The sequence below is a fragment of the Oncorhynchus keta genome, chromosome 17 (genome assembly GCF_023373465.1).
Source record: "Oncorhynchus keta strain PuntledgeMale-10-30-2019 chromosome 17, Oket_V2, whole genome shotgun sequence".
NCBI lineage: Eukaryota > Metazoa > Chordata > Actinopteri > Salmoniformes > Salmonidae > Oncorhynchus > Oncorhynchus keta.
The window spans coordinates 30694911-30718985 of NC_068437.1; the positions used below are offsets into that span (position 1 = coordinate 30694911).

Here is a 24075-nt window from a genome sequence, read left to right on the forward strand (position 1 = left end):
AGAGAACACCTGTGTAATGATCATGCTGTTTAGACAAGCTTCTTAATATGCTACACCTGTCAGGTGGATGGATTATCTTGGAAAGGAGAAATGCTCACAAACAGGGATATAAACAAATTTGTGCACACAATTTGAAAGAAATAAGCTTTTGTGCATATTGAAAATGTCTGCAATCTTTTATTTCAGCTCATGAAACATGGGACCAACACTTTACATGTTGCGTTAAAAAAATGATTCAGTGTAGTATGACTGAGGCTACAAGAGACAGACAGACAGAAGGGGGCGCTGGCCCTTTATCAACAGCCTCGGAGAAGTAGGCTATAGTGTGCGTGTGTGCCCGTGTCTGATGTAGAATGATTCACTTTTGGGACAACGTTAAAGCAGCCCAGCCCACCAATATCAGTCATGCTCGTGTGCGCTGTCCATTAATCCGTTTATTCATTTATCAAACTATCTATTTTATTACTATCACGCGATTTGCAGTTGTCCAGAGAGATGACGTTATTACTGCTTATACATTACGTAATGCACCGGCGGCTGGGAATCCCAATATTATATTAAAAACAGAATATTCATACATTCAAAAATACCGTTTTTAGCTTCTTCTGATAACAGTCTAATCTGTTCATATGGTATAGATCTGTCATAACATGTGGCTTTATATATACATTTTGTAGTGTTAAATGAAGAAGCGATACAGTGAGTGAGACATTCAGAGAAAAAGAGCAGGACAGGACAGACCGACAGCCGCTTGGTCTCGCTCTGGGGTGGACCGCTACACGCGCACGAGACGCGGCAGAGCAGCGGCAGAGAAAGACTCAGCGGAGAACGGATTCCTCTATGTGTACTGTACACCATAATAATTATTAGTATTACAATTGTCGTTTGGCGGGTTCGTTGTTAATAACCGTTTAGCGGGAGAGTAGAGGAGAACTGTGCCGCTGTAACTAGAGTCGCTATGGCCGCTCTATCAGGAAGTGAGATGTGCGTCAAATACCTGATGTTCGCTTTTAACCTGATTTTCTGGGTGAGTCACTACTATACTATTAAAGCACCTGTGTGTGTGTGTGTGTGTGTGTGTGTGTGTGTGTGTGTGTGTGTGTGTGTGTGTGTGTGTGTGTGTGTGTGTGTGTGTGTGTGTGTGTGTGTGTGTGTGTGTGTGTGTGTGTGTGTGTGTATGCATTTGTGTATGTGTGTTTGTGTGCGTATTAGTGTGGCTTGCAGACAACAGCAGGTTCATTCATAGAAATGTTATTTCTAAGGGTTTATTCCACACGGTATGGAGGTGGTGTACAGCAAGAGGATGTGAGTGCGTGTGAAAGAACGATATACAGACTGACATATAAAGAGACATAGCGTGAAAGAGTGCATCTGAGTGCAACTGTTGCATGTACTAACCTGTTCCTGGCATAATGATAGCCTACTCTCAACCCTTCAACATACTGTAGCAACCAAAAGATAGAGGCTATCTGTTTGTGTGTGTGTGTGTGTGTGTGGGTTTGTCAGTATCTGCTTGGGGAATTGGAGTGATTTAGCTGGCCATGACTGGACTGAGAAGTGGCATCTTGTCTGTGACCGGTGGAATAATCTCCCACACACACACACACACACACACACTGGCCGAATAATCCCTGGTGGCTAAGTGACCCAGTTCTAGTGTGCACAGCATTTCAGTAATTCGACCTTGGTATGTGGTTGTGTCTGTTTTGTGTTTTGTCTTGGTGGGATGTGTGACTGCGTGACACTTGTATGCGCAATACAGATTAATGTTTATGTGTGTGTGTGTGTGTGTGTGTGTGGGGGGGGGTAGTCTGTAGTGTGTGTACCCAACTGTGTGCAAGCAGCATAATTAGATTATATATATAATAATATATGCCATTTAGCTGACGGTTTTATCCAAAGCGACTTACAGTCATGTGTGCATACATTCTACGTATGGGTGGTCCCGGGAATTGAACCCACTACCCTGGCGTTACAAGCGCCAATGCTCTACCAACTGAGCCACAGAACAGACTAACTCAATCACTCACAGAGTAGACCAACTAAATCATTCACAGAGTAGACCAACTATATCAATCACAGTGTAGAACCCAGGTCGTCTGCATCCCTCCCTCCCTCCCTCCCTCCCTCCCTCCCTCCCTCCCTCCCTCCCTCCCTCCCTCCCTCCCTCCCTCCCTCCCTCCCTCCCTCCCTCCCTCCCTCCCTCCTCCCTCCCTCCTCTACCTCTCTGATCAGGTGACTTCAGGGCGTGACTTATACTCTCTACTACTTTCTCTGTCTATCGCTCTTTGCTCTCTTTATCTCCTCTCTCTTTGTCTCTCTCACTCTCTGTGAGGCTGTCTAGGGAAATAGGAGAGAAGTGTTCTGCTCTGTTACAGACAGAGATCACGTTAGTAACATGGCAGTGTTCGGAGGGATCAGGTGTGTGAAGTACATCATGTTTATCTTTAACTTTTTCTATGTACGTCTACTTCACTTAGTGTGTTTGTGTGTGTGTTTGTGTGTGTTTGTGTGTGTGTGTGTGTGTGTGTGTGTGTGTGTGTGTGTGTGTGTGTGTGTGTGTGTGTGTGTGTGTGTGTGTGTGTGTGTGTGTGTGTGTGTGTGTGTGTGTGTGTGTGTGTGTGTGTGTGTGTGTGTGTGTGTGTGTGTGTGGGTGAGACAGACAGATAGAGACGTAGCGTGAGAGAGTGCACCTGAGTGCAACTGTTGCATGTACCAGCTTGCTCCTGGCATAATGATATTCTCAACAATACTTTAGCAATTGAAAGACAGAGGCTAGGTGTGTGTTTGTGCGTGTGTGTGTATGGTGAATGTTCACTTCCTCTTGAACTAGGCGATTCTCTCAGAGGGAAAACAGGTTCTGAGTAATCTACCCTGCCTCATTGAGTTTATCTGGCCTTTTTAGGTTTGGTCTGATCAGACATGTTATCCACACTGTTGAACAAGCACAAGCATATGCAAACGCACATACACACATGCACACATACACACACTTTGGTATGTGGTTGTGTGTGTGTTGTATGTTGTCTTGGTTGGGCATGCGACTGCGCGTGACGTGTGCATGCTCAATGTAGATGAAAGAACAGTGCGCCCCCTCTTGCCTGATTCAGAGCATGTGTCTGTTACAGTATGTCTGCACACCGTGTTTACAGTGCCTCATTGAGACTTACTTTAGCACACAGTTAGACAGTGCTGTTATTGTTGGGTTATGCCTGATGTATTGTGATACGTGATTGATTGCTTCGTTCTGTAATGGTCAATTGAGTTTGAGATAAAGAATATCATGGTTGATTAGAAATCGCTGTCATGAAGTTAGCATGACTTTCGGTTGTTATGTATGGGTGTGTGTCTTTTTGATAGTTTCTGCAGCTGTTGACATTGTATTAGCAGTAGTGTGTGTGTGTGTGTGTGTGTGTGTGTGTGTGTGTGTGTGTGTGTGTGTGTGTGTGTGTGTGTGTGTGTGTGTGTGTGTGTGTGTGTGTGTGTGTGTGTGTGTGTGTGTGTGTGTGTGTGTGTGTGTGTGTGTGTGTGTGTTAAGGGCAACCTATCTGTGGTCAGTAGAGTGTGGGCCTAACTGTGTGCAAGCAGTATAATTAGATTAAACAGACTTAATCACTCACAGAGTAGTGTCTTAATGCAAATACAGTGTCTTATAAGCTAATGTGGGCTGGGCATACTGAAGATGCACGACATTATAATAATAAAATCAATCAAGTCAACCAAATCACAGAGTAGACCAACTAAATCACTTACAGAGTAGAACACAGGTCGTCTGCAATCTTCTCTCCTTCCCTCCCTCCCTCCCTCCCCCTCTCCTCTACCTCTCTGATCAGGTGACTTCAGGGCGTGACTTATACTCTCTACTACTTTCTCTGTCTATCGCTCTTTGCTCTCTTTATCTCCTCTCTCTTTGTCTCTCTCACTCTCTGTGAGGCTGTCTAGGGAAATAGGAGAGAAGTGTTCTGCTCTGTTACAGACAGAGATCACGTTAGTAACATGGCAGTGTTCGGAGGGATCAGGTGTGTGAAGTACGTCATGTTTATCTTCAACGTCTTCTTCTGGGTAGGTCTACTTAACTTAGCTTGAGTGTGTGTGTGTGCAGTGGCGTAAAGTACTTTTACTTTACTACATTCCTAAAGAAAATAATGTACTTTTTACACCCTACGTTTTCCTTGACACCCAAAGGTATTTATTACATTTTAAATGATTAGCAGGACAGGAAAAGTGTCCAATTCACACACTTATCAAGAGAACACGTGGTCATCCCTACTGCCTCTGATCTGGTGGACTCACTAAACACATGCATTGTTTGTAAATAATGTCTGAGTATTGGCGTGTGCCCCAGGCTATCCATACGTTTTAAAAACGAGAAAATAATATCATCTGCTTTACTTAATATAAGGAGTTTTAAATTATTTATACTTTTACTTTTGGTACTTAAGTATATTTAGAACCAAATACTTTTAGACTGTTTTACTCGGTATCTTTCACTTTACTTCTATTCTATTTTGGTATCTCAAGTATGACTTTTGGGTATTTTCCCCACCACTGTGTGTGTGTGTGTGTGTGTGTGTGTGTGTGTGTGTGTGTGTGTGTGTGTGTGTGTGTGTGTGTGTGTGTGTGTGTGTGTGTGTGTGTGTGTGTGTGTGTACAGTGCATTCGGAAAGTATTCAGACCCCTTTACTTTTTCCACATTTTCTTTGTTACAGCCTTCTTCTAAAATGGATTAACTAAATAAAAATGCTCATCAATCTACACACAATACCACATAATGACAAAGTGAAAACAGTTTTTTAAACATTTTTGAAACTTAATTAAAAATATTAAAACAGAAATACCTTATTTACATAAGTATTCAGAACCTTTGCTATGAGACTCAAAATTGAGCTCGGGTGCATCCTGTTTCCATTGATCATCCTTGAGATGTTTCTACAACTTGATTGGAGTCCACCTGTGGTAAATGCAATTGATTGGACATGATTTGGAAAGGCACACACCTGTCTATATATGGTCCCACAGTAGACAGTGCATGTCAGAGCAAAACCAAGCCATGAGGTCGCTCCAAGACAGGATTGTTTCGAAGGAACAGATCTGGGGAAGGGTACCATTGAAGGTCCTCTTATGTAACCAAGATGGAACTCATTGGCCTGAATGCCAAACTTCAGGTCTGGAGGAAACTTGGCACTGTCTCTACGGTGAAGCATGGTGGTGGCAGTATCATGTGGTGGGGAAAGATGAACGGAGCAAAGTACAGAGAGATCCTTAATGAAAACCTGCTCCAGAGCCCTCGGGACCTCAGACCTCAGGACAATGACCCTAAGCAGACAGCCAAGACAATGCAGGACTGGCTTCGTGACAAGTCTCTGAATGTCCTTGAGTGGCCCAGCCAGAATCCAGACCAGAACCCGATCGAACATCTCTGGAGAGACCTGAAAATAGCTGTACAGCGACGCTCCCCATCCAACCTGCCAGAGCTTGAAAGGATTTGCAGAGAAGAATGGGAGAAACTCCCCAAATGCAGGTTTACCAAGCTTGTATCGTCATACCCAAGAAGACTCACGGCTGTAATCGCTGCTGCCAGAGTTGCTTCAACAAAGTACTATGTAATACTTATGTAAATATGATATTTTACTTTTTTTAAATTTCTAAAAACCTGTTTTTGCTTTGTCATTATGGGATTTTGTGTGTAGATTTATTAGGAAAAAGTGAAGGGGTCTGAATTATTTCCGAATGCACTGTATGTGTGTGTGAGTTTGTGCGTGTGTGTATGGGACAGAGACATACAAATAAATAAAGAGAGTCGCACACTCAATATACAAGCTCCCAGTATTTTATTGGGTGAACCACCAACGTTTCGGCATCAGTGTGCCTTCACTGTGCCTTCTTCACCCTAAAGTGGTTTACCCAATGCATTACTTGGAGCGTGTATATTGAGTGTGCGACTCTCTTTGCTTATTTTTATAGCATACAGTTTACTCCCTGTTAGCCAGCATCTCTACCAACGTCTTTTGGGTGCTCGCCAGATCATGCATTTTATTGGACAGAGACATACAGACAGATGGATAGAAACATAGTGTGAGAGAGTATAACTGAATGCAACTGTTTTTTTTAATGCAACTGTTGCATGTACCAACCTGCCCCTGGTATAATGATTGCCTACTCTCAACAGTAAAACAAAAGACAGAGGCTAGCCCATTAATCAAATTCAATGAATTATTACATTGTTCTCTACAATATTACAACCTTAATATGCTTGTACTTAACAATGTTGATTAAATAAGAATGTTAGTTTATTGTGACCATTGCTAGTTTAGACCGTGCAGCTCTTGGTTGCATATTTTGGCAACTGAAAACTGGAACCTACTTTTTTCGGGGAGGGTAGATATTGGAATTCAGTCTGTTAGATTTTTTGAGGATAATATATATATATATATATATATATATATATATATATATATATATATATATATATAGGCTACATTATGTTTTGTATTCTGCAGATTTCATTTAGAAAAAGCCCATGTTATCACAAGCGAACATGAAACCACTAGCTAGCTTGTCAGTTGACGTTCGAAGTTAGAGCTGTTCTATTTAGCAGTGACCACATTTTGACCATGGCCGTAAAAACACTATATTCTCCCTAATCACGCTAAATTCTATGACTAAATCGTTGGTAACTTTTGAACTACATGTAGGGTTTGGACTATTGTTTTTCAGATACAATGTTCTATTGAATGAAAAAGTAATTTTATGGGTGAACACTAGGCTTGTGCGGTGTACCGTATACTGGGGTATTTGAAAAAAGTCACAGGATGGTTTTTCAATACTGTCAACACGTTTTTTTGTACATTTTAATATTTGTAGCTACTTTTTAAGTAAATACCTTCAGTCAACTTGTGCAATACGTTAGGAGATAAAGAACATTGCATTCTTCATTTCACCTACATTTACATTTACATTTAAGTCATTTAGCAGACGCTCTCATCCAGAGCGACTTACAAATTGGTGCATTCACCTTATGACATCGAGTGGAACAGCCACTTTACAATAGTGCATCTAAATCTTTTAAGGGGGGTGAGAAGGATTACTTTATCCTATCCTAGGATGAAGTTTATGGTAGTTCCCAGTCACATGTCACTTAGTGTTTGTTTACAAGCATACAACAGAGACTGGAGCCTTGTGAGTCACTCTGTTGTGCAGCATGCACCAGGTGATCTAATTACAGTATGGAATTCACAACTAATTGTTTGCGAGTTGACATCTTATAACTATTAAGGTAACTGTCTAAAATTTGCTAAATGCTCTGCCGTTTTGCTAATTTAGTAGCTAGTTAGCCATCTAGCTAACGTAAACTCACCCCATTCCGTACAAATGTGCGTAACCGCGACATTCAAACGAGGCTGCAATGAAAACGAATGGGACTATAGTGACTGTGTTGGCATCAAAATCTGGGATGTGAACTACGTTTCGATTCAGTGTTGATTGACATGGTAATGGACTAACAGTATTTGAGAAAAGATTAAAAAACGGACTCCTCTGACGCTGTACGTTACATCGTGACGTGTCGCTACGTAAGGTACAGCGCGCAGGCTGTAACAACAATATGTGGAAAAGGTCAAGGGGTGAGAATACTTTCTGAAGGCACTGTATATTTTTCTATGTGAGAGGTTATAGACCTACTGTCAGTATATTAGGCTATGTGAGAGGTTATAGACCTACTGTCAGTATATTAGGCTATGTGAGAGGTTATAGACCTACTGTCAGTATATTAGGCTATGTGAGAGGTTATAGACCTACTGTCAGTATATTAGGCTATGTGAGAGGTTATAGACCTACTGTCAGTATATTAGGCTATGTGAGAGGTTATAGACCTACTGTCAGTATATTAGGCTATGTGAGAGGTTATAGACCTACTGTCAGTATATTAGGCTATGTGAGACTTTATAGACCTACTGTCAGTATATTAGGCTATGTGAGAGGTTATAGACCTACTGTCAGTATATTAGGCTATGTGAGAGGTTATAGACCTACTGTCAGTATATTAGGCTATGTGAGAGGTTATAGACCTACTGTCAGTATATTAGGCTATGTGAGAGGTTATAGACCTACTGTCAGTATATTAGGCTATGTGAGAGGTTATAGACCTACTGTCAGTATATTAGGCTATGTGAGAGGTTATAGACCTACTGTCAGTATATTAGGCTATGTGAGAGGTTATAGACCTACAGTCAGTTATGCTATATTCTATTTAACCCATCTGAATAGTACAGTTTCCTTGACTTGCCATTATGGAAGTCCCTGTCTTGTGATCGTTGAATTTGTATAGCATCTCACAATCATCACACATAACATATCCGGCACAGCTATGATCCTCTTTTACCACTTCACCAAATCTTTCCCAAACATTAGACTACTAATGATTTTCAACTCCATTTCGCAACTTTTCTCTTATTGAATTAAACACACACATCTTCCTTTTTGCCTCAGATGATCGACGTTCGGCAATTGGTGTTTATTTGGGACGCTAAAGTCAGCGGGGGTCATCAGGCAAGGAGTCATCAGCAAGGTAGTCCTGCATGGTCCTAGGGCTCAGGTCACGAGAGAGAGAAAGGAAGAAATAAAGAGAGAGAGAGTTAGAGAGAGCATACCTGTACACAAATTCACACAGGACACCGAATAAGACAGGAGAAATACTCCAGATATAACAGATTGACCCTAGCCCCCGACACATTAACTACTGCAGCATAAAGACTGGAGGCTCAATATAGCATATAGATAGGAATTGCACAATAATTATACATTCATGGATGTTAATGCATTGTTTTCTATTTATTCAACCCACCCGCCACCCACCTGCCCTTCAGCTACACAATATTTCATGACCCTAAACTTACCCGCTCATCACGAATGCTGATACACTCATACACACACACACCATGGAGCAGATCACTATTCTCCATCGAGGCTAAAGTTAATAATTAGACTAAGGAGGCGGTTTGAGGAATGTGAGTGTGTATGTGTGTGTGTGGGACAGAGACATAGAGAGAGATGGATATAGCGTGAAAGAGTGCAACTGTGTGCAACTGTTGCATGTACCAACCTGCTCCTGGCTTAATGATACTCTCAACAATAAATACAAATCTAGTCAGATGATAGAAGATGCCACATTTTTTTTATTTTAAAGACAAAATTGGTGAGAATAGGAGTCACCCTTGGAAGTTGTTGCCCTCCCTGAAACATTTGGGATATAGTGATGAACAGAAAACAAATTGCAAAAGCTTGGGTCTAGTGGTCAATGTGGAAATCACGTTTGACAAGGATGTGGTTGCTGACAATCTACTGGTTGTACTGGAGTGTATGGGAAGGGTCAGGTCTTGGGCTTTTACTCCAAGTGATTGCCTTTTCCTTTACAGCAGTGTCTCAGGTTGAAGTTGTCAAGAGACTGTCTGAACTAAACTGCTCTAAAGCTACAGGCCTCGACAATATCCTATCCCTGACAGGTTTTTAAGAGCTGGAGCTAGACTTATTGTCCCTTGTGTCACCCATTTAATCAACATCTCTATTGAGCAGGGTAGTCCCCAAGTATACAAAACTAGAGTGATCCCTATCCACAAGAAGGGCAGCAAAACAGACAAGGGAAACTATAGACCTGTATCCATTTTGAGTGTGCTGTCTAAAATGCTTGAAAAGTAATGTATGAAAGATTGAGGAATATACCAGCACGAATAATCTTTAAAATGAACTACAGTCTGGTTTTAGAAAGTCCCACTCCACTGATAGAAATATCTGTGGAATGGTAATGCTGGATCTGCAGGCGTTTGGTATGGTTGATCATCGTATCAAATCAAATCAAAGTTTATTTGCCACGTGCGCCGAATACAACAGGTGTAGCCCTTACAGTGAAATGCTTACTTACAGGCTCTAACCAACAGTGCAATTTCTAAGTTTAAAAAAATAAACAAATACTAGGTATTAGGTGAACAATAGGTAAGTATAGAAATAAAAACAACAGTAAAATCACAGTGAAAAATAACAGTAGTGAGGCTATATACAGTAGCGAGGCCACATACAGACACCGGGTCGTTGGGCTGATTGAGGTAGTATGTACATGTAGATATGGTTAGAGTGACTATGCATATATGATAAACAGAGAGTAGCAGTAGCGTAAAAGAGGGGTTGGGGATGGTGGGTGGCGGGACACAATGTAGATAGTCCGGGTAGCCAATGTGCGGGAGCACCGGTTGGTCGGGCTAATTGAGGTAGTATGTATATGATTGTATAGTGAAAGTGACTATGCATATATGATAAACAGAGAGTAGCAGCAGCGTAAAAGAGGTGTTGGGTATGGGGGGAGGCACACAATGCAAATAGTCCGGGTAGCCATTTGTTTACCTGTTCAGGAGTCTTATGGCTTGGGGGTAAAAACTTTAGAGAAGCCTTTTTGTCCTAGACTTGGCACTCCGGTACTGCTTGCCATGCGGTAGTAGAGAGAACAGTCTATGACTGGGGTGGCTGGGGTCTTTGCCAATTTTTAGGGCCTTCCTCTGACACTACCTGGTATAGAGGTCCTGGATGGCAGGCAGCTTAGCCCCATGTACTGGGCCGTATGCACTACCTTCTGTAGTGCCTTGCCGTTGGAGGCCGAGCAGTTGCCGTACCAGGCAGTGATGCAACCAGTCAGAATGCTCTTGATGTTGCAGCTGTAGAACCTTTTGAGGATCTGAGGACCCATGCCAAATCTTTTTAGTTTCCTGAAGGGGAATAGGCTTTGTCGTGCACTCTTCATGACTGTCTTGGTGTGTCTGGACCATTTTAGTTTGTTGGTGATGTGGACACCAAGGAACTTGAAGCTGTCAACCTGCTCCACTACAGCCCCGTCAATGAGAATAGGGGCGTGCTCGGTCCTCCTTTTCCTGTAGTCCACAATCTTCTCCTTAGTCTTTGTTACGTTGAGGGATAGGTTGTTATTCTGGCACCACCCGGCCAGGTCTCTGACCTCCTCCCTATCAGCTGTCTCATCGTTGTCTGTGATCAGGCCTACCACTGTTGTGTCGTCTGCAAACTTAATGATGGTGTTGAGTCGTGCCTGGCCACTCAGTCATGGGTGAACAGGGAGCACAAGGGGGGACTGAGGACGCACCCCTGAGGGGCTCCAGTGTTCAGGTTCAGCATAGCAGATGTGTTGCTACCTACCCTCACCACCTGGGGGGTGGTCCATCAGGAAGTCCAAAATCCAGTTGCAGAGGGAGGTGTTTAGTCCCAGGATCCTTAGCTTAGTGATGAGCGTTGAGGGTACTATGATGTTGAACGCTGAGCTGTAGTCAATGAATAGCATTCTCACGTAGGTGTTCCTTTTGTCCAGGTGGGAAAGGGCAGTGTGCAGTGCAATAGAGATTGCATCATCTGTGGATCTGTTTGGGCGGAAAGCAAATTGGAGTGGGTCTAGGGTTTCTGGGATAATGATGTTGATGTGAGCCATGACCAGCCTTTCAAAGCACTTCATGGCTACGGACGTGAGTGCTACGGGTCTGTAGTCATTTAGGGAGGTTGCCTTCATGTTCTTGGGCACAGGCACTATGGTGGTCTGCTTGAAACATGTTGGTATTACAGACTCAATCAGGGACATGTTGAAAATGTCAGTGAAGACACCTGCCAGTTGGTCAGTACATGCACATGTCCTGATAATCCGTCTGGCCCTGCAGCCTTGTGAATGTTGAACTGTTTAAAGGTCTTACTCACTTCAGCTACGGAGAGCGTGATCACACAGTCGTCCGGAACAGCTGATGCTTTCATGCATGCCTCAGTGTTGCTTGCCTCGAAGCGAGCATAAAAGTGATTTAGCTCATCTAGTAGGCTCGTGTCACTGGGCAGCTCACTGCTGTGCTTCCCTTTGTAGTCTGTAATAGTTTGCAAGCCCTGCCACATAAGACGAGCATCTGAGCCTGTGTAGTACGATTCAATCTTAGCCCTGTATTGACACTTGCCTGTTTGATGGTTTGTTGGAGGGCATAGCGGGATTTATCATAAGCTTCCGGGTTAGAGTCCCGCACCTTTCATTTTTGCTTGTATGCAGGAATCATGCAGATAGATTTGTGGTCGGATTTACCAAATGGAGGGTGAGGGAGAGCTTTGTACGTGTCTCTGTGTATGGAGTACAGATTATCTAGATTTTTTTTAAACTCTGGTTGCACATTTAACATGTTGATAGAAATTAGGTAGAACTGATTTAAGTTTCCCTGCATTAAAGTATCAGGCCACTAGGAGCGTCGCCTCTGAGGGAGCGGTTTCCTGTTTACTTATTTCCTTATACAGCTGACTGAGTGCGGTCTGTGGTGGTAAATAGACAGCCATGAAAAGTATAGCTGAAAACTCTCTAGGCAAATACTGTCGTCTGCATTTTATCACAAGATACTCTACTTCAGGTGTGCAAAATCTAGAGACTTTCTTAGTATCATGCTCTACAAGTGAAAAGCCTTTGGTTTTAATAGCAGGGCAATTGACTGGGTTAAGTCCTATTTAACAAGAAGAGACTAAATGGTGTATGTTAATGGAAAACATTCTAGTGCAAAGGGGATTAGCTGTGGGGCCACAGGGAGCATCCTTGGCCCTCTTCTATTCCTACTGTACATTAACAATATGAAATCAGCCTGCTCTCGCTATTTGTTTTTGCATGCTGATGACTCTGCTCCACTGGTGTCCCATGTGTCACGATCGTTATAATAAGTGGACCAAAGCCCAGCGTGATCTGGGTTCCACATCTTTTTATTACTAAGTGAAACTCACAGCAAAACAAAACAATACATCTCAACTGAAACGTGCCGCTAACAATAGTGCTAACAGGCAACTATCCATAGTCAAGATCCCAGAAAACACAAAGAGAAAATGGCTGCCTAAATATGATCCCCAATCAGAGACAACGATAAACAGCTGCCTCTGATTGGGAACCATACCAGGCCAACAGCAATATAAATCACCTAGATGACCCACCCTAGTCACACCCGACCTAACCAACATAGAGAATAAAGAGCTCTCTATGGTCAGGGTGTGACACCGTGAGAACAAAGCCTCAGAAGAAAAGATCCTTAGTGCAGAGTTATCCAATATCAGTAAATGGCTTTCAGATAATAACATGAAAAAAATGATCTGCATCTTAAAAACAGAATCCATCTTATTTGGTTCCAGAGTAAAGCTTGCAGGGTCCCCTGGTTTAAGTATCAAAGTGAGCAAGTGTCAAACTCATTCCATGAAGGGATGAGTGTCTACGGATTTTCACTCCACCCCTGTACTTGATTGATTAATAAAGGTCACTAATTAGTAAGGATGTCCACCCACCTGGTTGTCTAGGTCTTATTTGAAAGGAAAAAACTAAAACCAGCAGACACTCGGCCCTCCATAGAATGAGTTTGACACCTGTTGTGGAAAATTACATAAAAAATTGTTACATAACATGCTATCCAGTGTTTTACTGCATATATAATAGTCTCGTTTTATGCTAGTGTTTTTTTCTAACCTGATACAAACTTGTCTTTGTGTGACTTAGTCAATAGACTGGGCGTATAGCTAAGATCCATTTAGGTGCGACCTCAGCATGTGAGACATCCTGTGCGTTTACTATCTGCAGGAAGTCAGCTATGTGGAACCTTGCAGGTAGAATCACATTATAGTGTGAACTGTGACAAAACGCTGTTATACTGTTGAGCCCTTGTGCTATCAACCTCGGGCTCTTAATCTGCACAGACAAACCAATCGCCTTTTACACTTTATTCCACCCCTGTTTCCACACATCTGCTAATCTGCCACATAGTCAAAAGAGGTTGTACTTTTTCAATAAAAGCAGAGACCCGTATAAGGGCACAAGGCGAGACCCAGATGCAGACACAGGAGGCAAATGGTTTGAGTCTTTCCAAAAGGGGTAGGCAAGAGAACAGGCAAAAGTGGACAGGCAAAAGTCAAAACCAGTTCTGAGTTGAGGTACAGTGTGGCAGACAGGCTCAAGGTCAGGGCAGGCAGAATGGTCAGGCAGGCGGTACAGAGTACAGAAAACAGGCAAGGGTCAAACACAGGAGGACTAGTAAAAGAGAAAAGGCAGGAGCACAGGAAAAACACACTGGTTGACTTGGAACATACAAGACAAACTGGCACAGAGAGATAGGAAACACAGGGATACATACACTAGGTATAACAAGAAACACCTGGAGGGGGTGGAGACAATAACAAGGACAGGTGAAACTGATCAGGGTGTGACAACCCGACTATGTTTAGCTTTCAACACTGAACCATTCCTGGCAATGGTGGATTGCATAATTTTTGCAAATCTAATAATATTGTTGTTTTAAGAATCTGCAGTCTCTCTTCCTATAGATTTTATCTGACACCCTAAAGGTTTTAACAAAGATAAACCACAAAATTACATTCCTAACTCTGACCTTAAAATATCTAGAGCTGCCACTTTCAAGAAATCCCGCTATGCCTTCTGACAAACCATCAAACAGGCAACTCATCAATACAGGACTAAAATTGAATCGTACTACACTGGCTCCGACGCTCGTCGGATGTGGCAGGGCTTACAATCTATTACGTACAACAAAGAGAAGCACAGCCGCGAGCTGCCCAGACACAAGACTAACAGACAAGCTAAATCACTTCTACAGTAGCAAGAAAAAGTATGTGAACCCTTTGGAATTACCTGTATTTCTGCATAAATTGGTCATCAAATTTGATGTCACAACAATAGACAGACAGTGTACTTATTAATAACACACAAATTCTTGTATTTTTCTCATCTATATTGAATACATAATTTAAACATTTACAGTGTAGGTGTGACGGTCGTCATAATGAGAAGACCAAGGCGCAGCATGATAAGCGAACATAACTCTTTTAATAAAAAGAACGAACACTGAACAAAACAGACCATGAAGCAATATGACTAGTGCAAACAGGCAACTAAACATAGAATAACAACCCACAAAATAACAAAGGAATATGGCTACCTAAATATGGTCCCCAATCAGAGACAATGATAAACAGCTGCCTCTGATTGAGAACCAATCTAGGCAACCATAGACATATAAACACCTAGACTAGAAAAACCCCTAGACATATGAAAACCCATAGACACACAAAAACTAAACAAACCACCCTTGTCACACCTTGACCTAGACAAATAATAAAGAGCTTCTGTGGCTCAGTTGGTAGAGCATGGCGCTTGTAACGCCAGGGTAGTGGGTTCGATTCCCGGGACCACCCATACGTAGAATGTATGCACACATGACTGTAAGTCGCTTTGGATAAAAGCGTCAGCTAAATGGCATATATTATTATATTATTATATTATATATTATTATTATTATTATTATTATTATATTATTATTATTAAAGATAACTAAGGTCAGGGCGTGACAGTAGGCTAGAAAAAGTATGTGAACACCTAGGCTAAGGACTTCTCCAAAAGCTAATTGGAGTCAGGAGTCAGCTAACCTGGAGTCCAAACAATGAGACGAGATTGGAGATGTTGGTTAGAGCTGCCTTGTCCTATAAAAAACACACAAAAAATGGTTTGCTATTCACAAGAAGCATTGCCTGATGTGAACCATGCCTCGAACAAAAGAGATCTCAGAATACCTAAGATGAAGAATTGTTGACTTGCATAAGGCTGGAAAGGATTACAAAAGTATCTCTAAAAGCCTTACTGTTCATCAGTCTACGATAAGACAAATTGTCTATGAATGGAGAACGTTCAGCACTGTTGATACTCTCCCAAGGAGTGTCGTCCTGCAAAGATGACTGCAAGAACACAACTTAGAATGCTCAATGAGGTTATGAAGAATCCTAGAGTGTCAGCTAAATACAGTCTACGATACGTAAAACACTAAACAAGAATGGTGTTCATTGGAGGACATCACGGAAGAAGCTACTGCTGTCCAAAAAAAACAATGCTGCACGTCTGAAGTTTGCAAAAGTGCACCTGGATGTTTCACAGAACTACTGGGAAAATATTCTGTGGAGAGATGAAACTACAGTTGAGTTGTTTGGAAGGAACACACAACACCGTGTGGAGAAAAAAATGGCACAGCACACCAACATCAAAACCTCATCCCAACTGTAAAGCATGGTGGAGGGAGCATCATAGTTTGTGGCTGCTTTGCTGTCTCAGGGCCTGGACAGCTTGCTATCATTGACGGAAAAATGAATTCCCAAGTTTATCAAGACATTTTGCAGGAGAATGTTAGGCTATCTGTCCGCCAATTGAAGCTCAACAGAAGTTGGGTGATGCAAAACACAGAAGTAAATCGACAATAGAATGGCTTCAACAGAAGAAACCTTCTAGATTGGCCCAATCAGAGTCCTGACCTCAACCCGATTTGAGATGCTGTGTCATGGCCTCAATAGAGCAGTTCACACCAGACATCCCAATAATATTTCTGAACTGAAACAGTTTTGTAAAGAGGAATGGTCGAAAATTCCTCCTAACCATTGTGCAGGTCTGATCCACATCTACGGAAAATGTTTGGTTGAGGATATTGCTGCCAAAGGAGGGTCAACCAGTTATTAAATCCAAGGGTTCATATACTTTTCCCACCCTGCACTGTGAATGTTTACACGGTGTGTTCAATAATGACATACAATTGTTTGTGTACTATTAGTTTAAGTAGACTGTGTTTGTCTATTGTTGTGACCTAGATGCAGATCAGATCAAATGTTATGACCAATTTATGCAGAAATCGAGGTATTTCTAAAGGGTTCACATACCTTTTCTTGCCACTGTATGCACACTTCGAGGCAAGCAACACTGAAGCATGCATGAAAGCGTCAGCTGTTCCGGACAAATGTGTGATCACGCTCTCCGTAGCCTATGTGAGTAAGACCTTTAAACAGGTCAACATTCATAGGGCCGCAGGGCCAGACGGATTACCAGGACAGGACATATACTCCGAGCATGCGCTAACCAACTGGCTAGTGTCTTCACTCACATTTTCAACTTGTCCCTGACCGAGTCTGTAATACCAACATGTTTCAAGCAGACCACCATGGTGCCTGTGCCCAAGAACACGAAGGCAACCTACCTAAATGACTACAGACCCGTAGCACTCACGTCTGTAGCCATGAAGTGCTTTGAAAGGCAGGTCATGGCTCACATCAACACAATTATCATAGAAAGTCTAGACCCACTCCAATTTGCATACCGCCCCAACAGATCCACAGATGATGCATCTCTAATCATCAAATCAATCATTTGCACTCCACACTTCGCTTTCCCACCTGGACAAAAGGAACACCTACGTGAGAATGCTATTCATTTACTACAGCTCAGCGTTCAACACCATAGCACCCTCAAAGCTCATCACTAAGCTAAGGACCCTTGGACTAAACCCCTCCCTCTTCAACTGGATCCGGGACTTCCTGACGGGCCACGCCCAGGTGGTAAGGGTAGGTAACTACACATCTGCCACACTGATCCTCAACACAGGGGCCCCTCAGAGTACGTGCTTAGTCCCCTCCTGTACTCCCTGTTCACCCATGACTGCATGACAAAGCATGACTCCAACACCATCATTAAGTTTGTCGACGGCACAACAGTGGTAGGCCTGATCACTGATAGCGATGAGACAGCCTATAGGGAGGAGGTAAGAGACCTGGCCGTGTGGTGCCAGGATAACAACCTCTCCCTCAACGTGATCAAGACAAAGGAGATGATTGTGGACTACAGAAAAAGGAGGACCAAACACGCCCCCATTCTCATTGATGGGGCTGTAAGTGGAGCAGGTTGAGAGCTTCAAGTTTCTTAGTGGCCACATCACCATCAAACTATCATGGTCCAAACACACCAAGACAGTCGAGAAGAGTGCACGACAATGCCTGTTCCCCCTCAGGAGACTGAAAAGATTTGGCATGGGTCCTCAGATCTTCAAATTCTACAACTGCACCATCGAGAGCACTGGTTGCATTACTGCCTGGTATGGCAACTACTCAGTCTCCGACCGCAAAGCACTACAGAAGGTAGTGTGTACGGCCCAGTACATCACTGGGGCCAATCTTCCTGCCATCCAGGACCTCTATACCAGGCAGTGTCAGAGGAAGGCCAAAAAATTGCCAAGGTCTCCAGCCACCCTAGTCATAGACTGTTCTCTCTGTTACCGCACGGCAAGTGGTACCGGAGCGCCAAGTCTAGGTCAAAATGGCTTCTTAACAGCTTCTGCCCCCAAGCCACAAGACTCTTGAACAGTTAATCTGTTTATTATCCATGCATAGTCACTTTACCTCTACCTACATGTACATATGACCTCAATTACCTTGGCTAACAGGTGCCCCCATACATTGACTCTGTACCGGAAGCCTCTGTACCGGAACCCCCTGTATATAGCCTCGCTGCTGATATTTAATTTTTTCTCCTTAATTATTTGTTATATTTCTATTTGTATTCATGTTTTCTTAACTGCTTTGTTGGTTAAGGGCTTGTAAGTAAGCATTTCACTGTAAGGTCTACTACACCTGTTGTATTCGGTGCATGTGACTAATTTCTGAAAACCTGTTTTTGCTTTGTGAATTATGAGGTATTGTGTGTAGATTGATGAGGGGAAAAAAATATTTATTCCATTTTAGAATAAGGCTGTAAATGTACCAAAATGTGGAAAAAGTCAAGGGGTCTGAATACTTCCTGAATCCACTTTATCTACTGTAGGAATCGAAGGATAGAGGCTAGCTGTGTGTGTGTGTGTGTGTGTGTGTGTGTGTGTGTGTGTGTGTGTGTGTGTGTGTGTGTGTGTGTGTGTGTGTGTGTGTGTGTGTGTGTGTGTGTGTGTGTGTGTGTGTGTCTCACCTTGCCCTGGAATAGGTATGTGTGTGTATGATATCTAATATTTTGTGTCTGTGTTAGCTTGCAGGTACAGGAGTGCTGGCTATAGGGTTGTGGTTGAGGTTTGACCCAAAGACCAGAGGGCTGTTTGAAGGAGCAGAATCTCCCCATATCTTCTTCACAGGTAACGCACACACGCACACACTCACACATTTACCCACGCGCACACACACAAGCATGCACACACATGCATGATCAAATATCACTGCAGGTGCTCTGATGGTGGTGTGTGTGTGTGTGTGTGTGTGTGTGTGTGTGTGTGTGTGTGTGTGTGTGTGTGTGTGTGTGTGTGTGTGTGTGTGTGTGTGTGTGTGTGTGTGTGTGTGTGTGTGTGTGTGTGTGTGTGTGTGTGTGTGTGTGTGTGTAGGTGTATATATCCTCATAATTGCAGGGTCATTAATGATGGTTGTTGGGTTCCTGGGATGCTGTGGAGCGATTCAGGAGTCACCGTTTATGCTGGGGCTGGTCAGTTAACCTCTATACCTCCTCTCCTCTACTATCCTCTCCTGTCTTCTCCTCCCCTGTCTTCTCTTATCCTGTCTTCTCTCCTCTCCTGTCTCCTCTCTTATCCAGTCTCCTCTCTTATCCAGTCTCCTCTCCTCTCCTCTCCTCTCCTCTCCTCTCCTCTCCTCTCCTCTCCTCTCCTCTCCTCTCCTCTCCTCTCCTTTCCTCTCCTCTCCTCTCCTCTCTCTCCTCTCCTCTCCTCTCGTCTCGTCTCCTCTCCTCTCGTCTTCTCTTATCCAGTCTCCTCTCCTCTCCTCTCCTGTCTTCTCTTATCCAGTCTCCTCTCCTCTCCTCTCCTATCCTATCCTCTCCTGTCTTCTCCTCTCCTCTCCTATCCTCTCCTGTCTTCTCTTATCCTGTCTTCTCTCCTCTCCTCCTCTCCTCCTCTCCTCTCCTCTCCTCTCCTCTCCTCTCCTCTCCTCTCCTCTCCTCTCCTGTCCTCCTCTCCTCTTTATCTTTATCTTTATCTTTATCTTTATCTTTGTAGTCAGTAGGACTGTTGACTGTTGGAGCTGATAGTCTGATACTCTGTAACTTCAGTATACTGGTTACAGAACAGATTCAAGGCCAGATCTCAGTGGCTCTGTCTTTCTGTCTCTCTGTCTCTCTCTTTTTTTCTCTCTTTCTGTTTATAATTCTCTTTTTCAAAATCCCCCCTCAGCAGTGGTTTGTGTCAGGGGGCACATACACACACAAATGTTATATGCGTATCTCTGTCTTGCAGTTCTTCTTCTTCCTCCTCATCATATTCGCCATCGAGGTCGCTGCTGGAATCTGGGGGTTCTCCAACCAAAGCAAGGTGCCAAAACATGTTACATCCCCCGTTCTGTGTCACATTAAATCCCTTCCCCTGTTCTTATCTTTGTTACATTAAAACCATTTCCCTACATTTTGTCACATTGCAACCCTTCCTCTACAGGTGGTTGATGACATCACTCAGTTCTACTTGGAGACATATCAGAACTACCAGAACACTTCACAGGACACACTGAGAGAGACACTCCGTCTCATACAGACTGGGGTGATCATGTAGTTAATGTGTTTGCTTGTGTGTGTATTGCCTAGGGGGTTGGGAGCAGAAATAAAGGCCTTCCACATAAAAACAGTTGGACAAATAAGGTACCATTCTATTCTACCCTGTGTGTGTTACAGTTGGACTGCTGCGGACCAACAGGTTCCTTTGGGGACTTTGCCAAAGACACCTGTCCCCCAAGAGATGGGCTGGACAGCCTCATCACCAAGGTAACACCCTGATCTGTGATTGTGTTTGTGTTCAGGTGTTCCTCCTTCCACTTTGTGTAATGTCTACAGCCCCTTTGTGTGTGTGTGTGTGTGTGTGTGTGTGTGTGTGTGTGTGTGTGTGTGTGTGTGTGTGTGTGTGTGTGTGTGTGTGTGTGTGTGTGTGTGTGTGTGTGTGTATTTATTGCAGAGCTGTCCTGATGCTATAGATGAAGTGTTTGACTCCAAGCTGCACATCATAGGAGGAGTGGGCATCGCTATTGGAGTCATCATGGTGAGACACACACACACAGCGAAACGGAAGACCATGTTAGCCCACAATGCCCCATTACTGACATACAGATAGAAAGGCTGACGGACAACCTCCCTACAATAGAGAACTCTTAATTTATTCTGCATTTCACATTCTATTCCCCAGGTGTTTGGGATGATCTTCAGCATGCTGCTCTGCTGTGCCATTAGGAAGTCACGGGAGATCGTCTGATGATGTTATCATTACCATGACGATGCCTTTTAATGTTGCATGATGTCATTCCTAGTCACATGACTTTTGTTTACTTGTTGAGAAAGGTCGGCCTGAGAGCTAGCAGCTGCCAACCCACTGCCAACGAGTACTTTAGATCCCCTAACCTCTGTAACAAGGATCTGCTACACCTGGTGATCCAGGGGATTAGCCTGAGGACGGTGCTGCACAGAATCACCCTGTATCCTAAACATCTACTCATGAAGTGATCTAAGTTAGCAAATATGTGCAGTGCCTTTCTCAGGCTGATCCTCTCTAACATGGAATCTGTCCAGTGCTAAGGTCGAACCTCATAAACCATCATTGTGATGTCACTGTTCACTGATTGGCCCTGTGAGAAACTGGTTCAGGAAGTGAAATAAACATAACACATTTGTGATTTATGATGAATTAAGAGATCTATGAATAGTAGTCTAGAGGTGTCATAAACAAATGTTTTTGTAATATGAACAGACTTTCAATTACCACAACTGCTCAATGATTTAAATTAAACTATAGATGAAATAATGTCATGACAATGTAAGCAACATATATTCTATTAATGATTGTAATAATATTGTATTGTGATCACATTTCTACCAAAATAACATCTGAAGGACCAGGGGCGGTCCTAAGACAATTCCCTATAGCAAAGGCACTCAATCTATACCATTCCTTAGCAAGAGCCAATGAAATCAGCACATTGTGACAAGTTCCCAATGATATTGCAGGCTGTGGTCTGTGGTGAACATGGTTCTAAGTGTTATAGAGGAGCAGCTTGGTCGCTCCAGTAGAGTACAAGAACCCCTCTTTCTCTTGATCTCTCTCCCTCTCACACTCTCTCTCCGTACTCTCTTTCTCTACCCAATTTGAAAACGCCTTGAAGTCTCTGACTCTTTTTATAAAGTTGATTTTTATTTGTGACCAAGTTTTTGGTGAGTTGTAGTCAGTTTTACAGTATATTTAGATCTCTGTCAGATTACAGTGACTTTTATAACATCCATGCCATTTCACACTGGTCTGGTTGGTTGGTGCACCAAAACAAATGAGCCAAATAAACTGTAACCTCTGATCCTAATTCTGGTCGTGTGTGTGTGTGTGTGTGTGTGTGTGTGTGTGTGTGTGTGTGTGTGTGTGTGTGTGTGTGTGTGTGTGTGTGTGTGTGTGTGTGTGTGTGTGTGTGTGTGTGTGTGTGTGTGTGACTGAGAGAGTAAAACATGTTAGTCAGCTTTCACAGCTTCCTGCTACTGTGGAAAATAACAACCTGATCTCATTAGCCTCCTTCTTTTATCTCTCTCTCTCTCTCTTTCTCTCTCTGTAATGAGTTACACGCACGTGTGTGTAGTTAGAGTTCAACTTGAGTGTTTAGTTTAGATCCATGTGGTTGGCTGAACCTCAGCCTTGGTAACAGTTGTTAAGGCTGGAACCGGTAAGACAGTTGGGCGTCAGCCTCCACAACCTTATAAAAGACCACACATCTGTGTGTGTGTGTGTGTGTGTGTGTGTGTGTGTGTGTGTGTGTGTGTGTGTGTGTGTGTGTGTGTGTGTGTGTGTGTGTGTGTGTGTGTGTACATTAACCCTAACCATACAGTGTACTTGCAAATGTCTGCGCAAGAGTGAAGGTTTCCTGTGAGAGAGTAACAGTTCATGTGATTAGATGTTAATTATTTGACTAGGCTACCTGTATTTAACATTGTGTTATTATTTCACTGAACACTAGATGGTTTCATTTTATTTTTGGCAGTGAAATGAGGCTACTCAGGATAGAAAAACCTCATCCAAATGTATAGCCCCGTTGGAAAGTATAAATGTACTGTGAAAATGTGAAGAAAAAAAACATGTCATTTTAAGTTTTAAATTTTTTAAATGTGAATCACATTTTTATTTGGCGTACCCCCAACGGCATTGCGCGTACCTATGGGGAATGCCAGTTTGGGAATACCTGCTTTGAAACAATAACATCTTCAGCTTTCTAATTGTGCACGTATGTTGCAATATCACACTCACAGCAACACATAAAGACAGAATAAAAAACATGTCCAGGTGGCTGAGACAGATACGTTTCGTATGTGTGTGTGTGGCCCTAATCTCAGCTTTAGGCTGCTCTTAGACTATGTTTGGAAAACCATTTTTACAACAGATACTGTACACAGGCCTACTGACCTTTCATGGACACTGCCTGACATTGCATGTGGTCTTAATAAAAGGTATACGCTCATGTTTATGTCTTTACTGTGATAGAACTGACCCATTCAAATGTTCTGTATTTAGGAACAGAATAATCATCAGGTTTTAATTGAAGAGGATTAACACAGTCAACTTTGACAGTAAATAGCTTTTATTGTGCTAATGTCAAATCAACAATGGTGGACCAATACATATAATTACATATTATGACTAATTTAGTCGGAACTATTTTGAAAAATAACATTTTCAGCTTTCTAATTGTGCATGTAGGTTGCAATATCACACTCACAGTAACACTTAAAGACATAATCAAAACATGTCCAGATGGCTGAGATACGTTTTGTGTGTGTGAGAGAGAGAGAGCGAGAGAGAGAAACATTGAGCTTTTCTCTCTCAGAGATGTCCCCAAAAAGGGAAGACAAGATACAGAGGAGGGTATTGTTTGAAATGAATCAACAATCATATAGAGATTATTAAGATCAGTCAATTAAATCACAGTTGATAATGAGAATGTATTAATGGAACTTTAATGCAAGTACATTTGCATGGTGCCTCACTAATATGTTATTATCATCCAATTTGATCTATCAAATACTTACACTTTAAGAAATGGACCGTCGTGGTTTGAGGCTGGAAGCTGCTCGGTCTAGTCATTAGAAGGTTTATAATACTGTTCAACAGTATGTTTCTTTAGCTATCCGCAACATTTACTGACTCTATTTTCTTTCCTTTTCCAATTGTATAAGCAACTGGACTCTTCATTACCACACAGTCTCACACAGGTGCA

At 42.7% G+C, this 24075-nt stretch overlaps 1 protein-coding gene across 4 annotated transcripts; it reads left to right on the top strand.

Moving 5' to 3' along the window:
• Positions 1-709: 709 nt before the first annotated feature.
• Positions 710-22672, top strand: LOC118396265 (CD9 antigen-like). 4 transcript variants are annotated; one of them, XM_052465891.1, is made up of 8 exons: positions 710-1027; positions 18878-18980; positions 19224-19321; positions 20085-20159; positions 20280-20381; positions 20513-20602; positions 20790-20873; positions 21018-22672. In XM_052465891.1, exons 1-8 carry the CDS (start codon positions 959-961, stop codon positions 21081-21083), a joined length of 687 nt encoding a protein of 228 aa, XP_052321851.1. In that variant the 5' UTR covers positions 710-958; the 3' UTR covers positions 21084-22672. The 4 variants fall into 4 exon arrangements, with proteins under 4 accessions (XP_052321851.1, XP_052321853.1, XP_052321854.1 ...); XM_052465893.1 differs by lacking the exon at positions 710-1027 and adding an exon at positions 2272-2421; XM_052465894.1 differs by lacking the exon at positions 710-1027 and adding an exon at positions 3873-4019.
• The last annotated feature ends 1403 nt before the right edge of the window (positions 22673-24075 follow it).